Source organism: Bubalus kerabau, chromosome 19 (assembly GCF_029407905.1).
Source record: "Bubalus kerabau isolate K-KA32 ecotype Philippines breed swamp buffalo chromosome 19, PCC_UOA_SB_1v2, whole genome shotgun sequence".
In the NCBI taxonomy this organism is placed as follows: domain Eukaryota; kingdom Metazoa; phylum Chordata; class Mammalia; order Artiodactyla; family Bovidae; genus Bubalus; species Bubalus kerabau.
In genome coordinates, this window is record NC_073642.1 from 48120923 (window position 1) to 48138224 (window position 17302).

Below are 17302 nucleotides of genomic sequence, written 5' to 3' on the forward strand. Positions count from 1 at the left end.
ACTGTAGTTCTTAACAACCATTCTCTTGATGGCCACATGGCTTGAACTTGTACTTTAAGCCCAATTCCTTCTCACCTTATTGACCTGTTACTTTATACAATGCTATTCCTTACTGACATAGTTCTTTCCACAGTAACTTCACATCAAAAGTTCAACAGTTGTTATTGAGCAGTTTATATATTTATTCACTTTGATATGGCTATATTGTATGGGAATTTATTTTATCATTGTATCGTAATCCTGTGAGATGTGGTATTATGCTTATTTTACCAAAAAGAAAATAGAGGTTCACAGGCTGTAACTTACTCATTCATAGCACTAATTACAGCAAGTGAATCCCAAGTTTATTCTTACTCAATGTGCTGTGCTCTCTTTCTGGTGTACTTCTCTCTACTCTTCCTTTCTCGGCTTTGTGGTTTCTTCTCACTGCTCATAGATCACTCTCTGCCTGCGTATATTTTTATTTCTGCTTCCATTTCAAACCATAGATCACTAGACAGTGCATTAAGACTGCTTTTGAGTCTAGATGCTGATAATGCTTGGTCTAAGAAATTTGACATGAGGACAAAAGATAGCCTCTGAGGACAAAAGATAGCCTCTGAGGAATAACCTTTGAAAGAGCAATGCACTCCAGTAATATACTGCTGTAATCCCAGTCTTCTTATCAAGGGGAGATGTAATTAAAATCAGTCATTTGTATCTTTCTAATATAGTAGCTTCTAATTTTTTAGATATCCTTTTGCAGTGTTTCTTTACGAGCTTCTTAATAAGCTTCTGAGCTTAAAGAGTCAAATACTGGAATGGTTATACTCATATATAAATGAGCAAACATAAATTGCTCATTTATGTTTGAGCAATTGTGCAATCAGACATATTGTTTGAAAATCTCTAATTAGGTACCTTACAGATGTGTTTAATAACATAGCACAGTCCATATTATTTGTGCTTACTCTGTAAAATACTTATATTAAAACAGATAACATATATACTAATTGCTTGTTTAAAAAGGCAATATTTTCTGAATAGTTTTATGCTAGTTCAAACTTCTAACCAGCCATGAAACCTTAAACAGTTCCCAAATGTTTCTCTAAACATATTGTATAATGTTAACAACAATTTCCTCACCTATAAAAGTAGAGGACTATATTACCTCTGAAATCCTTTTCAGGATTTGGTTCTATGATTTGATTTGTACTGTATATTTCTTTCTTTAGTAGATATCATACATAAGATCAGATGCCTCTGTTCTCCGTTTATGGAGATTTCCGTTTTATGATCTTGGAGCTACCAAAGAAAGGTTTAACTGTATCAGACTATTACTATTTAAAACACATTCAAAACCAAACATAACAAGATTTTAAGGTAAGATAAAAGTGGTTTCTCCACAATATCCATACAAATAGTGTTCACTGATGTGAATAGTGTAGGCTTTTCTTTGTGATTCTACATTACTAACTCTAAGGAAATAATGTAGTTGATTTTGAAGAGTAGCATTAATAGTACAAATGGTGGTCTTGTTTAGATGGTATTGCTCAAGATAGATACAGTTTAATGAGATACTTTTAAGGTTAACCTAACTTTAATTACGGAGAAGGCAATGGCACCCCACTCCAGTACCCCTGCCTGGAAAATCCCATGGACGGAGGAGCCTGGTGGGCTTCAGTCCATGGGGTTGCGAAGAGTAGGACATGACTGAGCAACTTCACTTCACTTTTCACTTTCATGCATTGGAGAAGGAAATGGCAACCCACTCCAGTGTTCTTGCCTGGAGAATCCCAGGGACGGGGGAGCCTGGTGGGCTGCCGTCTATGGGGTCGCAGGGAGTCGGACATGACTGAAGTTGCTTAGCAGCAACATTAATTAACCAACATGTTTTCACTTAAGATAAATAAGTTCTGGAGAAGTACTAATGTACGGAATAGTAACAATACCGTATTATGTATTTGAAAGTTGCTAGGAGAGTAAATCTTAAAACTTCTCGTCACAGGAAAAAAAAATGTAATCATGTGAGGTGATGGATGTTAACTTACTGTGGTATTTATTTTGCAGTATGTATATATAGGACTTCCCTCATAACTCAATTGGTAAAAAAATCTGCCTGCAGTGCAGGAGTCCCGGGTTTGATTCCTGGGTTGGAAAGATCCCCTGGAGAAGGAAATGGCAACCCACTCCAGTATTCTTGCCTGGAGAATCCCACGGGCAGAGGAGCCTGGTGGGCTGCAGTCCATGGGGTCGCAAGAGTTGGACACAACTGAGCGACTAAACCACCACCATGTGTGTATATATATATAAAATCATGATGTTGTACACCTAAAATTAATATAATGTTATATGTCAGTTATAACTTTAAAACCTGGAAACAAAGAGAAAAGATACCCCACACACAGCCCAGAATGCTAGCATGTTGAGGTTTAAGGGAGAAATACATATTTTGTTCCAAATAGGCTTGAATATGTGCTTGAGTTCTGTCAGTCACTAGCTCTGTTACATTTACAAGTTGATTAATGTTCATGGACCTCAATTTAATCATCTGTAAAATAAGGATACTGGGAATTACCTCACTGATGTGTGAATATAGTTGTTGTTGTTCAGTCGCTAAGTCACGTCTGACTCTTTGCGACCCCATGAACTGCAGCACACCAGGTTTCCCTGTCCTTCACTCACTCCTGGAGCTTGCTCAAACTCATGTCCATTGAGTCAGTGATGCCATCCAAACATCTCATCTTCTTTTACCCCCTTCTCCTCTTGCCCTCAATTTTCCCACCATCAGGGTCTTTTCCAATGAGCCGGCTCTTCACATTAGGTGACCAAAGTATTGCAGCTTCAGCTTCAGCTTCAGCATCAGTCCTTACAATGAATATTCAGGGTCGATGTCCTTTAGTATTGACTGGTTTGATCTCCTTGCTGTCCAGGGACTCTCAAGAGAATCTTCTCAAGAACCACAATTCAGAAGCCTCAGTTTGGCACTCAGTCTTCTTTATGGTCCACCTCTTACATCTGTACCTGACTACTGGAAAAACCATAGCTTTGAATATACCAACCTGTGTCAGCAAAGTGATATCTCTGCTTTTTAATATGCTGTCTAGGTTTGTAATAGTTTTTCTTCCAAGGAGCAAGCATCCTTTAATTACATGGCCACAGTCACTGTCCACAGTGATTTTGGAGCCCAAGAAAATGAAATCTGACACTGTTTCCACTTTCCCCCATCTATTTGCCATGAAGTAATGGAACCAGATATCATGGTCTTAGTGTTTTGAATGTTGAGTTTTAAGCCAGCTTTTTCCACTCTCCTCTTTCACTTTCATCAAGAGGCTCTTTAGTTCCTCTTTGCTTTCTTCCATCAGAGTGGTATCTGCATATCTGAGGTTGTTGATATTTCTCCTGGTAATCTTGATTCCAGCTTGTGCTTCATCCAGCCTGGCATTTCAAATACTCAGTATAATGTCCAACCCATAGAAGGCATTCAACAAATGGCATTGCTATTGTGGTTAACCGCAGATGGTTTTGCTTTGTTTTTTATTGAAATCTAGTTGATTTACAATGTTCTGGTAAATTCTGCTGTGTAGCAAAATGATTCATAGATATATATACACACACACACACTCGCAAACACAATCTTTTTTATATTCAGTACATGGAATATAATTCTCTGTGCTATACAGTAGGACCTTGTGTTTATTGATGCTGTATATTTAATAGTTTGCATCTGCGAACCCCAAACTCCCACTCAGTCCCTCCCCTACACGCCCCCATCTTGGCAACCACAAGTCTGTTTTCTATGTCTGTGAGTCTGCTTCTCTTTCATAGATAAGTTTGTGTATGTCACATTACAGGTTCCACATATAAGTGATATGGTATTATGGTATTTGTCTTTCTCTTTCTGATTTACTTTACTTAGTGTGATAATCTCTAGTTCCATCCAAGCTGCTACAAATGGCATTATTTTGTTCTATCACTGAATAGTATTGCATTGTATTATACATATGTGTCACATCATTGTTTTTTATTCATCTGTTGATGGACATTTAGGTTTCCATGTTTTGGCTATGGTGAATAGTGCTGCTTTGGACATGTGTATTTTTGAATTATAGTTTTATCTGGGTATATGCCCAGGAGTAGGATTGCTGGATCATATGTCAACTCTATTTTTAGTTTTTAGAGGAATCTCCATATTGTTGTCCATAATGGTTGGACCAGTTTATCCTCCCACCAACAGTGTAGGAGGATTCCCTTTTCTCCACACCCTCTCCAGTATTTGTTATTTGTAGACTTTTTAATGGTGGTCCATCTGACTGATGTGTGGTGATACCTCTTTGTGGTTTTGATTTGCATTTCTCTGTTAATTAGCGATGTTGAGCATCTTTTCATATGCCTGTTGGTCATCTGTATGTCTTCTTTGGAGAAATGCCTATTTATTTCTGCCCATTTTTTGATTGAATTGTTTGGGATTTTTTTTGTTGTTGAGTTGTATGAGTTGTTTGTGTATTTTGAAAATGAATCCTTTGTCAGTTACATTGTTTGCAAATATTTTCTCCCATTCTATTGGTTGTATTTTCATTTTACGTATGGTTTCCTTTGCTGAAGCACAGATGTTTTTAAGTTTTATCAATTTAGGCAGCATGTTTGGCAGTTTCTTTATAATGTATATAACTTAATAGAGTACATAACTTTTAAAGTATATAAACACACACACTTATCATGGGACCCAGCAATTCCACTCCATGGTGTTTACCTAAGTAAGAGAAATGAAAGCATATTTCCACAAAATTATCTATAAACAAATGTTTATAGCAGCTTTATTAAAACTACCAAAAACTGGAAACAGTCCAACTGTCCATCAACTGGTGAATGAATATACAGATTATAGTACATCCATGCAGTGGAGTACTGCTCAGTGATACAAAGGAATGAACTACTAATCCGTGTAATAATATGAATGAATCTTTAAAAGCATTAAGTAAAAGAAGCCAAATTCAAAAGTCTGTCGACTATATAATATTTATATGATGTTCTAGAAATGGGAAGACTATAGCAGTAAAAATAAAAATCACATCACTGGTTGCCAGGAACTACATGTAAAGAAAGGACATTGATTGCATTATTGCACAAGGGAACATTTTGGGATAATGAAAATATTCTGTGTCTTGATTGTTATTGTTATTACATAACTATATAAACTTGTGACAATGTATACAACTGTACACCAAAAAAATGGGTGAATTTTTACTTTGCCTCAATTATAACTCAACAAGCCTACCTAAAAAATTCATGTATGTATAATTTATATATGTTATGAATGTTTTACTTCAATAAAATTTTTACCTGAAAATGTAAGTTTAAAAAAACGTTATACTTTTGTACAGTGTTTGTCTAAATCTATGACCATATAGTTGTCCCTTGTTATCCAGAGGAGATTGGTTCTAGGAGCCCCACAGATACCAAAATCTGCAGTGTTCAAGTTCCTTAATTGGCCCTCCAGTATCTGCATATATGGAACCTGTGGATAGGGAGAGCCAGCAATACTTAGAAATTTTGACTCACTGTAGGCTTTGCTCAAAAATATATTTTAAAGTGTATGTTCACGATGTGTGAAGATAATTATTAGCAATTGTCTGTGAATGTAGAGAGTATCATTTATATATAGCTTGTCATTGTGTTGTTCACTCGCTAAGTTGTGTCTGACTCTTTGTGACCCATGGACTGTATCATGCCAGGCTTCACTGTCTTCCACTATCTCCCAGAGTTATATAAAGTTTAGAAATGTATTTACAATCACATAGTAAGTACATAACTATATTGTAAAAGTATAAAATACTCTTGAAAATGATGAACCCAAATTCATGGAAATGTTTCACTTTGGGGTTGGAGGGAAGGAAGGAAATGTGATTAGTGAGTGCAACACATGGGTTAGCATAAAAGATTTCTTTTTTAATAGAAAGTGAAATAGCAAAACTTCTTTTAAACCTAAAACAAAGTTTTTAATAGTGTGTAAAGATACCATCAATATTGTAAACAGATTTATTTGGTTGTAAATATATATATATGTTTGTATATATATTTCTAGAAGGATATACAACAAACAGGTAACTTGAAATCTCAGAATATTTGTAGTTTGAAGATTGGGGGTGGGAGATTGACAAGTAATTACCAGAAATATGGGAAATATGATGGCAGAGAAACAGGAAAAATATGTTGTTTGCTAATTTTTATTGTTTTTGAGATTAAATACATTTTTGACTTGCAATGTGATGGAAAGAATCAACACGACTGAGTGACTAACACTCACTTTTCTTTCAATAATGAAACTAGGAAATGCAATAGGTATAAAAACAGCACATGTAAATTAATTAAATTTTCTTACATTGCTTATACTCTTTGTGACCCCATGGACTGTAGCCCACCAGGCTCCTCTGTCCATGGAATTCTCCAGACAAGAATACTGGAGTGGATAGCCATTCCCTTCTCCAGGGGATCTTCCCAACCCAGGGATCGAACCCAGGTCTCCTGCTTGCAGGCAAATTCTTTACCTTCTGAGCCACCAGGGACATTACATTGCATATACCATAAATCCAACTCAAAACTAGCCTGTGCAAAAAAAGAAGAAACTCATGTGTCCAATAAATGAATCTGGATCTGTCTGCTGTACAGGGAACCAGGATACAAATGATGTCTTCAAGGTTCAATTTTCTTCTGGGGCTATCAGGATGGACTACTCTGTTTGAACAATCTAGACCATATAGGGACGCCTCCAGTGGCCCAGTGGCTGGGACTCCACATGCCCAGTGCAGGGGACCTGGGTTCAATCCCTGGTCAGGAACTGGATCCCACATGCTGCAACTAGCTTTTGTGTGCCACAGCTAAAACATCCTGTGTACCAAAGCTTAAAAAAAAAAAGATCCCACATGTCGCAATGAAGGTCAAAGATCTTGCGTGCTGCAACTAAGACCGGCACAACTAAATAAATAAATAAATATTTTTTAAAAAATTCTAGATCACATATAATTGAGTACCTGAGGTAGTGGGGAAGGAAGTTCATCCTAGCCGCCAAACAGGATCACTGTGCCATAAGGTAATGGTATTTACTCACCCCTAAAAAAAGTTGACCAGATAAATGTGTATCTGATAAAGTAGCGGAAGGAGCTTGTAAGGCCAGAAGGTTTATAATAGCTTTGAACATAGTCTCCACTGCCTAGATATAAGATCAGACATTTGGAAGTAATAAATCAAATGGGTTGCTTTGAAGCAACACCAAATCTTCATGGTGAACTGAGTGTAGGAAGAGGAATAAAATGTTCATTTTTACCCGAAGCAAGGGAATTTAAGTACAGTTTTCACATCCCATTTTCAATGCAAAAATTTCTTAGGCATAATCTTTGTTATGTCTTTTTCCTGCTACAACATTGCTGGTTTTGTTTTTTGTTTTGTGTTTGGGTTTGTTTTTTGGTTTTCTGCAGAAGTACCGGGTACAAAAGCTTAAAAATAATCATCTCAGGTTCTTAACACTGTCCCATTGTTATTTATCACATTCTCAATTACCTGTCAAATAGTTGATATTTCTTAAATTACTTGCAACAGGATGTCTGATGTTTTGTAAGTTGAATGTGAAATATTTTGGGGGCGATTCTTTTTGGTTTCGTATTAATCACAGTGGGTATTCGGTCAAGCAAGTTACCCTTTCAATTACATTTTATAGTATACTGAAAATTAGCAAAGCTGTTATTATTGGCATCAAGAACCAGCTTTAAATGCTTTTTTAAAAATAATTTTTGAGACTATTTCATCCATAATTCTAGAATGTGACATGTTAAAGCAAGTACTTGAACATCTTAAATTTAATTAAAAGTAACTCTTAGGATTTGCTAGTGCAGATAGCTAATTAATTTGGTGCTTAACTTTTATATAAAAATTTAAACTGCTATTTTTTATAATTCTGCATTATTAAAATAGAAAAGTGGCACTGTTTAATGTTTATTTATATTGCACTCATTAATTTTCCTATGATCAGATTTCACAGTTTATCTCATGACTTCATTCTTATGCAAGAAAATAATTTCAGTGAAATCATATGAGTTCAGCAAAATTAATGAATTTCATTCAACCTCCAACTTTTGATTACTTTTTAATTATTACCATTAGTGCACTTTGTGACATGTATGATTACAATTTGCTTCATGTTATCTATCAAACACATTTAAAGTAAAAGACAGCCTTTTTCATGCAAATTAAGCTTTAAATAAGCAAAATTAAAGTCTGACTTACCAGTACCATACTTTAAAAGGCAGGTTGATAACTTTTTTTGACTATGCTGGAAATTTTGGGAATGATATTTGGAAGGTACAATTCTTTTAAAATTACTATTGAACTCTATTGAAAAACTGAGTAAGACTTTAAAATTTGACTATTATAAGCCAAGATGAACAATAGCAACCCTTGAGTAAAATATCTCCAACATTCAAAATTACTGCCATTCTCCCTTTAGATACCTTTTTTTCCCTGCAGAAAAGGAATTGAAGAGGTTAAATCATATCTGTAAAAATCAGGTTGTAGTCTTGTGCAGTTTTTTTCATGTTAAATATCAAAGATGGCTTAACATATTTAGAATTTTCGGAGTTTCTATTAATAAAGTTAAAAGAAAATCTAGCGATCAGGCAGTGGAGCCACATAAAATTTATATGTGAAACACCCATTGTGCTTATCTCTACTCTAGATAATGCTCTGAACCCATGTTCCACATTCTGAATTCTGTGTGTAAAGTTAAACATTGCAGAAAGGCATATATCTGATGATACAGATGAATAAGATTGAAGTTTAGTAATGAGTGAAGTTGGTAAATTAAATATGTTCATGTCTTTAATATTTCTGTTATTAATATAATCGAATTATTTTGTGGGAAATTATGAACCACTACTAAAAATACTGATGGGTTTTTAAACTCCCAGAAATTAAAGACTTCTATTCATACTATAGTAGTGTATTTAAAGGTACCAAACTGCTATTAAATTTCTTAAAATGTTAATTACTTGCAGGCAAAGTTGTTAGCTATGCAACAAGCCAGAGAAACCTCAGTTCAGCAGTACAAAAAACTGGAAGAAGAAATCCAGACACTTCGAGTTTACTACAGGTAAAATTCTTTTTATCCTGGGCATAAATAAATGTTAGTTTGGAAAATGTTTCTACCCAATTTTATAGTGGTGAATGAGGAAATACCTCAATGAAATTAAACATTATACACTTAAGACATTTTTGTAATTTTAAAATGATTCAGGCATAAAATATTTATTATTCTACCTTGTTTCCTTCTGGTATTTGGTAAAGTTTAAGTTGAGGCTCCCATTATAAAATGGGAATTATAAAGTTTACGTAACTCTTAACCAGTTGTCTAAATGGAGCCTGCTTAGCTCTTGAATTATTTGCTCATCTAAATGGCACCTCTGAAATGAAGGCATATATTTTTAAAATAGTACATGAATACCAGTAATAACAGCCTTTCAACTATCACAGTATAAGAAGTTTCTAAAGGAACTCCACTAAAGGATTTTTAAGACTAATTTATGCTCCAAGATTAGTTGTCAAATTAATTCAGTAGGTCACACTGGCATTTTTTAATGAATAGAGATAGAATAGAAAATGTCAAGAGTGCAGTAAGGGTAAATATTGTTTTGTGACATTTTTGTTTCAGTTTTGTGTTGTGTGTGAGAGAGACGATTGTGTCTGGCTGCTAAGTCACTTCAGTCGTGTCCGACTCTGTGCAACCCCATAGACGGCAGCCCACCAGGCTCCCCCGTCCCTGGGATTCTCCAGGCGAGAACACTGGAGTGGGTTGCCATTTCCTTCTCCAATGCACGAAAGTGAAAAGTGAAAGTGAAGTCGTTCAGTCGTGTCCGACTCTTAGCGACCCCGTGGATTGCAGCCCACCAGGCTCCTCTGCCCATGGTATTTTCCAGGCAAGAGTACTGAAGTGGGGTGCCATTGCCTTCTCCGGATTGTGTCTTGAGCTACATGTAAAATATATATTTTCACGGTGGATCATAGTTTTTTTTTATGAAAGGTTTGAAAATGATGTACAAGGCACTGCATATTTTTAAATACCTATGAAGATTAAAAAAACCTCAAGTATGAAATGGAAGAATTCACTAACTAGAACTGTAGGTTATTGAAAGATTTTTTTTTTAATTTTGATCCCCTTCTCAAAATAATGTTCAGTGCATAAAATTCAATTAAATCAAAATCACTTTTATTGAAATAAAATTATGAAGGTATTACATCATGATATATTAATGCACTAATACATTAAATAACTAGCAGCAAGTCTGTTAAAAACTGTAATTTCTAAGTAGTGATAACTATAAATAATATTTTGAAGATGACTGCAAACACTGAAATGTGACCTGAAAATACCAATGATTTCTATGGACACAAAGTCTTAAGAACCACTAATAATACTACTGAAGATTGTTGCCTGTGTTCATAATCGTAAGAAATACTGTACTTACATGAGGAGTAAAAAATAAAGATAAAAATTTTTTCCCATCCTCATGTTAAGAACCCATGCTTTGAAACAGTGTTATTTGATGTAAATGCTAAGTGGTTATTGTTATGGGTTGAATTATGTCCCTCACAAAAATATATTGAAGTCTTAACCCCTAGTGCCTCAGAATGTCCTCTTATTTGGTCTAAATAAGGTGTTTAACGGAGAAGGCAATGGCACCCCACTCCAGTACTTTTGCTTGGAAAATCCCATGGACAGAGGAGCCTGGTAGGCTGCAGTCCATGGGGTTGCTAAGAGTCGGACACGACTGAATGACTTCACTTTCACTTTTCACTTTCATGCATTGGAGAAGGAAATGGCAACCCACTCCAGTGTTCTTGCCTTGAGAATCCCAGGGATGGGGGAGCCTGTTGGGCTGCCATCTATGGGGTCGCACAGAGTCGGACACAACTGAGCGACTTAGCAGCAGCAGCAGCAAGGTGTTTAACAGAGTTAATCAAGTTAAAATGAGATCATTAGCATGGGCTCTAACCCAATATGACTGAAGTTTTTATAAAAAGTAGAAAGTTAGCCACAGAGACACAGGCATAGAGGGAAGACTATGTGAAGACCCAGGGCAAACACAGCCTTGTGCCTGGGGAGATGTGAGATATCTACAAGCACATGAATACCAAGGATTGGAGCAAACGCCCAAAGCCAGAAGGGTTCTCCCTTACAGCCTTCATGGAAAACACAATCCAGCTGAAACCGTGATTTTGGACTTGTAGCCTCCAGAACTGTGAGACAATAAATTTCTGTTGTTTTAAGCCCCCTAGTTTGGGTACTTTGTTACAGCAGCTCAGGAAACTAAGACAGTTCCCGAATTCCAAGTATATTTGGTTGATGACTGACCATGGGGAATCATTTACTTGCAATTAGAATCAGTAAGTATGTGGGCAAGCAGAACCCTGGTAGTAGTTGAAGATGTCAAATCCTTATTTTTTTTTTTAAGAGCATGAATATAACAGTCTTTCCTCCCAGGTGGTGCTAGTGGTAAAGAACCTGCCTGCCAATGCAAGAGACATAAGAGATGCCGGTTCGATCCCTGGTTGGGCAGATCCCCTGGAGGAGGAAATGGCAAACCACTCCAGTATTCTTGCCTGTAGAGTCCCCATGGACAGAAGAGCCTGGTGGGCTACAGTCCATAGGGTTGCAAAGAGTTCGGCACAACTGAAGCGACTTAGTACACAATTGTATATTTTAAACTAGTGGATTCTCAGCTGTAATTATGCAATAGAATCACTTGAGGAGCCTCTAAAAATCCTGATCCCCATCCCATCCCTGACTGATTACTTAAGAGTCTGTTGGAGTAAGACTCTGCTTTGGTGTGTTTAAATCTACTTAGAAATTCCCATGTGCAGCCAAGTTTGAAGGCTGCCAGTTTAGAGGCACACTTCAGTTAGCTGCATTAAGTTAGGGTTGCTTCTTGGGAGAATAACAGAAGCCTTTATTAAGACTTATGAACACTGTGTGGTTTGTGCTTAGACCTTGGCTGTTGTGGTGTGGTATGTAGTCTTTTCACCCCATTGATAGGGGTGGTTCGCGCTTAGACCTTGGCTGTTGTGGTGTGGTGTGTAGTCTTTTCACCCCATTGATAGGGGTGGTTTGCGCTTAGACCTTGGCTGTTGTGCTGTGGTGTGCAGTCTTTTCACCCCATTGATAGGGGTGGTTTGCGCTTAGACCTTGGCTGTTGTGGTGTGGTGTGCAGTCTTTTCACCCCATTGATAGGGAGAGTTTTTATGGCACCCTTTCCTGCCATGAGGCAGGTCAGCAGGTGTTCTGTCGTTAAAGCGACAGTGTCCAAGAATGCTGAGGGTGATGTGCTAATCTTGCATAAATTGACCTTACTTACTGAAAAACAAACCTTGATAGTCCTTCTCTTTGCTGAATTGCAGAGGATTATTGAAAGATTTTTGAAAATTATGTGGATTAAACATTTATCTTTCAAAGACTTTTTAAACTCTACATGAATCTAACAGAGCTACATAACCTCTTTTAAATAGTTAACAATTATTGGCTCAAAGATAAGCTTCACAAAGACCCCTCTCACTGCTACTTTTTTTTTTAATTGCTGATAATGTAGTAAAGCTACAGAGATTTGCAGTTAGACAGCCCTGCCTTGTGTAACCTTATATAAATGAACCTCTCCAAGACCATTTTCATTTTACAAAATGAGAATTATAGTACCTACCACATAGAGATTTTGTGTTGTTTTATTTTTTATGGCCAGGCCACACAGCTTGCAGGATCTTAGTTCCCTGACCAGGGATCAAACCCATGCACTCATCAGTGAGAGCACAGAGTTCTAACCACTGGACCACCAGGGAATTTTCTAGAATTGTTTTAAGTACTTGCAACCCTTCACACAGTGTTTGGCTGATTATTAGTGTTCAACCAATGTTAAATTCAGAAAACTAAGATCATGGCATCTGGTCCCTTCACTTCATGGGAAATAGATGGGGAAACAGTGGAAACAGTGTCAGACTTTATTTTTTGGGGCTCCAAAATCACTGCAGATGGTGATTGCAGCCATGAAATTAAAAGACGCTTACTCCTTGGAAGGAAAGTTATGACCAACCTAGATAGCATATTCAAAAGCAGAGACATTACTTTGCCAACAAAGGTCCGTCTAGTCAAGGCTATGGTTTTTCCAATAGTCATGTATGGATGTGAGAGTTGGAGTGTGAAGAAAGCTGAGCACCGAAGAATTGATGCTTTTGAACTGTGGTGTTGGAGAAAACTCTTGAGAGTCCCTTGGACTGCAAGGAGATCCAACCAATCCATTCTAAAGGAGATTGGTCCTGGGTGTTCTTTGGAAGGAATGATGTTAAAGCTAAAACTCCAGTACTTTGGCCACGTCATGCGAAGAGTTGACTCATTGGAAAAGACTCTGATGCTGGGAGGGATTGGGGGCGGGAGGAGAAGGGGACAACAGAGGATGAGATGACTGAATGGCATCACCAACTCAATGGACGTGAGTTTGGGTGAGTTCCAGGAGATGGTGATGGACAGGGAGGCCTGGCGTGCTGCAATTCATGGGGTCACAAAGAGTCGGACATGACTGAGTGCCTGAACTGAACTGAACTGAATGTTAAATTTCTTTTTACAACAAGAGGTCAGTGAGGTAAGAGTAGAATTAAAAACAATATCACTGAAGCCAAGGAAGGAGATTTTAATTTAAAAAATTTTAAAAAGTCAAATGTTTTTAAATGGTTAAGATATGAGCAAAAAGTATCCCCTTTGTTCGAAATGAGGTGGCCATTATTGACATCTATAAGAGTAGTTTTAATAGAGTATTAGGTATAGAAGCCAATTTTTTTGTAAGTTCAAGAGTGACTTGAGGGAGAGAAGAATAGCTGTTTGAACTATCAGTTTGAGTGATCCTTGAAGAAACCTGAACAAGAAAGATGTTATAGCTAAGAAGAAAGGAAAGTGGGTTAAGGATTATGTCTCTTGTTTTTGAAGAATGGCAGACATTTGAACATGTTTATGACTCATTGGAAAGAGCCAAGAGAGAATTGTTCTAGAACAGCATCCCCCCAAATTTAAAAAGAGATGGAATTAAGAATCTGTAGAAGGGTTTGCCTTGAGCAGGAAGATGGTCACCTTATAGACAGGAGTGCTTATAGACAGGAGTAAAGGAGATAAAAATAGCTATGAATGTGCTTATAGACCTTATGTGCTTATAGACAGGCGTAAAGGAGATAAGAATGAGTGCTTATAGACCTTATGTGCTTATAGACAGGAGTAAAGGAGATAAGAATAGCTATGAATATAAATAAATTTAAGCTCACAGTTAAGTTTCCTTTTTAAGGTATAGAAAACATTCTGTGAGGATATTCAGGAATTTATTTTAAATAGGATAGGAGTAAGATCCCTGGGATGTAGAACTCTAGGAAGAGAGAGGCAATTTCCAAAAACAATAAAGTTTAAATTTCCTGGAATCCCAGATTCTAATTTAAGTGAAAGTAAACAATATTTCTTACACACCCAAATAGATGGTGGTTACAGATCCATACATGAAACATAACTAACTCATAGAGATAGTACTCTTTTTTTTTTCTTCAAAGTTTCCTCTGCTGTAGAAGACAGGGGAAAGAGTTTCATATTTATTGTGAAGAAAGCCAAGACTAACTCTGTAATTTTCACGTGTGTTTGCATGTGTATATGTATGTCATAACAGGTAATGTATTTTTTAAAAAAAGTTTAAGAAAAAATGCACTTTTAGTTATTCAAATCAGTTTTACACATAAATATATATACATATATATATATACACATACATGTGTATGGTCATGTCAAAGAAAGTTGCTTATCAATAACTAAGAAAAAATACACTAAGAAAAATATAGGAATAGGACAAGAAGCTAGAGCCAGGAGTAAGTCAGCTTGCATATTTACCATGAAACGGCAAAAGAATAAGCCTCAAGAATAATTCTGTCTTAAACTTTCCAACAGCCAAAGCAATAGAGGATATGTGATCAGTCATTAGTGTTAGGGGCATATTAAAATATGCTAATGACTTTTATTCTTCCTGATACTGACCTTGAAGTGAAGTGAAGTCACTCAGTTGTTTCCAACTCTTTGCGACCCCATGGACAGTAGCCTACCAGGCTCTGCCATCCATGGGATTTTCCAGGCAAGAATACTGGAGTGGGCTGTCATTTCCTTCTCCAGGGGATCTTCCCAACCCAGGGATCGAACCGGGTCTCCTGCATTGCAGACAGAGTCTTTACCGTCTAAGCCACCAGGGAAGCCCATAAGATATTGACCTTATTCTTTCAAATTTTTTTTCTAAAAAGTTGTTTTCTTAGCTGGGTTACACCAAGAGCTACTGTTTACTATAAGCGTTTCATTTCCCCGAGTGGGAATAGGAATATGGAAGTATGTATTAGGAGATTTTTCTATTCTGTTTGTTTCCTTTGAGTCCTAGAAGACTTTGAATACTGAGAAAAGGAAATGTTGGCCTTTGTGTCCTTCGGAACAGTTAGGGACGGGGCAGGTGAGGTGAATGGGTAGCGATAGTAAACTTACCAGTATAAGTGATGGCTCCTTCGCATTAAAGCAGAGAGGATAGCAGCAGAGGAATCAATGTGAAGGTTTCGAATAAATTTTATTATTACAAAAGTGCTATTAGTAAAGTGTTAGTGCCTTCCTTTCTGCCAAATACTGAATTCATCTAACAGCTTCATTAGTGTAAATCTTAACTGTTTCATCAGGGAAGAATCTTAAACTTGTAGGAGTTAGATTTGTATTTAGTAATGATTTTTTCCTGGTCTTTAAACCTGTAGTGCTGCATTCCTAAGCTCAGGAGGCATAATAATAACAAACTCTTTTCTAATCGAGAGAAACCCTAAGTTTCAATGTTTGCTGATTTTATAGTACTTCTGTATTTACTTCTGCTTTAAAAAAGTGTAAATTCAAGTGTGTAGATAGGAATTAGATCCTGTTGTTCAGTGCCAGTAGACTAGGATTTAATATACTCATAATAGCAGCAGATTATATTTTAAATTTTTGTTGTTTTGTTCAATTCCAAGTGAGAAGTTGTGATGCCTTTCAGAACATGGCAGATTTGACATTCTAGAACATCACAAATATTGAATACTCTGCTTCATATTTTAAGGTGGTATGTTTCCTCTGATTGTAATAGTATTTTTGTAAAAAATTAAATAGAATGCTTGAATGTTTGGCCTAGTGAATACTGGATTAAAAATAAATCCTACTTACTGGGTTCATGATATATTACATTTCTAAGTCATAAAAGCCACAAAGACAGAAACCATGTCAAATATACTCAAAAAGAGAGTGGGATGCTTTTTTTTTTTTCCTACATTCTTTTTATTAATTTTATTTAGTATGGGTCCCTTTTACTACTTATATATTTTTTGGTCTTTATATATCCTGTCCTTCGTAATCAGAAATATTACTGACTGTTGCTAGGCTCTGGCTGGGTTTGGGGTGTGTGTGTGTGTGTGTGTGTGTGTGTGTGTGTGTGATGGTGATGGTGATGGTTTCTCATTCAGTAGTCAGAACTATGCATCAATAAGAGTCAACGGCATGCAAACTCTAGCCATGAGGCAACATGCAAATCCCTCATCAAGAGGGGTTGAACACTCAATCCTGAACTCTTAGTTCTGTGTTCTAATTGGACTACCCAGTGACACAAACATTTTGTTATATCTGTATTTTTATTGGAATTAATTTTTGTGGAACTGTATTATGGAACCATACTGCCAAAACAGTTAATAAAAAATCAAAAGAGCATCTTTGCCATTAACCAAATTTTTTTCTGATATAGACAAGCTCCAGGCTTTCTAGGCTTCAAGTTCTTTAACTTGGACTTGGGGATTTCTCTAGTTCTAATATTCTGTGACATTTCTAACCATTTTGTATGAAGTAGATTAGATTTTTTTGTTTAGTGATATTTGGAATTAAGAACTAGCTTCTTATACCAGTGAGTTGCACCTGTTTGTGAATGATCTAAGCGACTTACTATGACAATTAGGGAGATGATTTTTTTTTAATGTTTTTGAAAACTATAAAGTACTGTGCCAAAGAAATGTATTAATAGTATCATTGATCAAAATACTTTAAATGTTTTTGCTTTATTGACATATAAGACAATTAAATAACTACAGAGGCTACCAAAATATTTTATGTCTTCTATGACTTTGAATTTAGAAGGACTTTTTTTTTTTTTTTTGCATTACTTTCACTGTTTTCTGTGTCTTATTTTAACATGAAAGTTCAACATGTATAGCTCTCAACTGCTCC

General features: G+C 36.4%; 1 protein-coding gene across 9 annotated transcripts in view; it reads left to right on the forward strand.

Annotated features, from left to right (window-relative positions):
- The window catches only part of MIPOL1 (mirror-image polydactyly 1), a 336828-nt gene that overhangs the window by 202397 nt on the left and 117129 nt on the right, over positions 1 to 17302 (forward strand). For 8 of the 9 annotated variants that reach the window (XM_055556697.1, XM_055556692.1, XM_055556694.1 and 5 more), the window contains one exon: positions 9027 to 9121. In XM_055556697.1, the coding sequence (XP_055412672.1) occupies positions 9027 to 9121 (95 nt within the window). Of the gene's footprint in view, positions 1 to 9026; positions 9122 to 9679; positions 10625 to 17302 lie in introns of those variants that run through there. The other variant, XM_055556699.1, reaches the window with a different exon arrangement.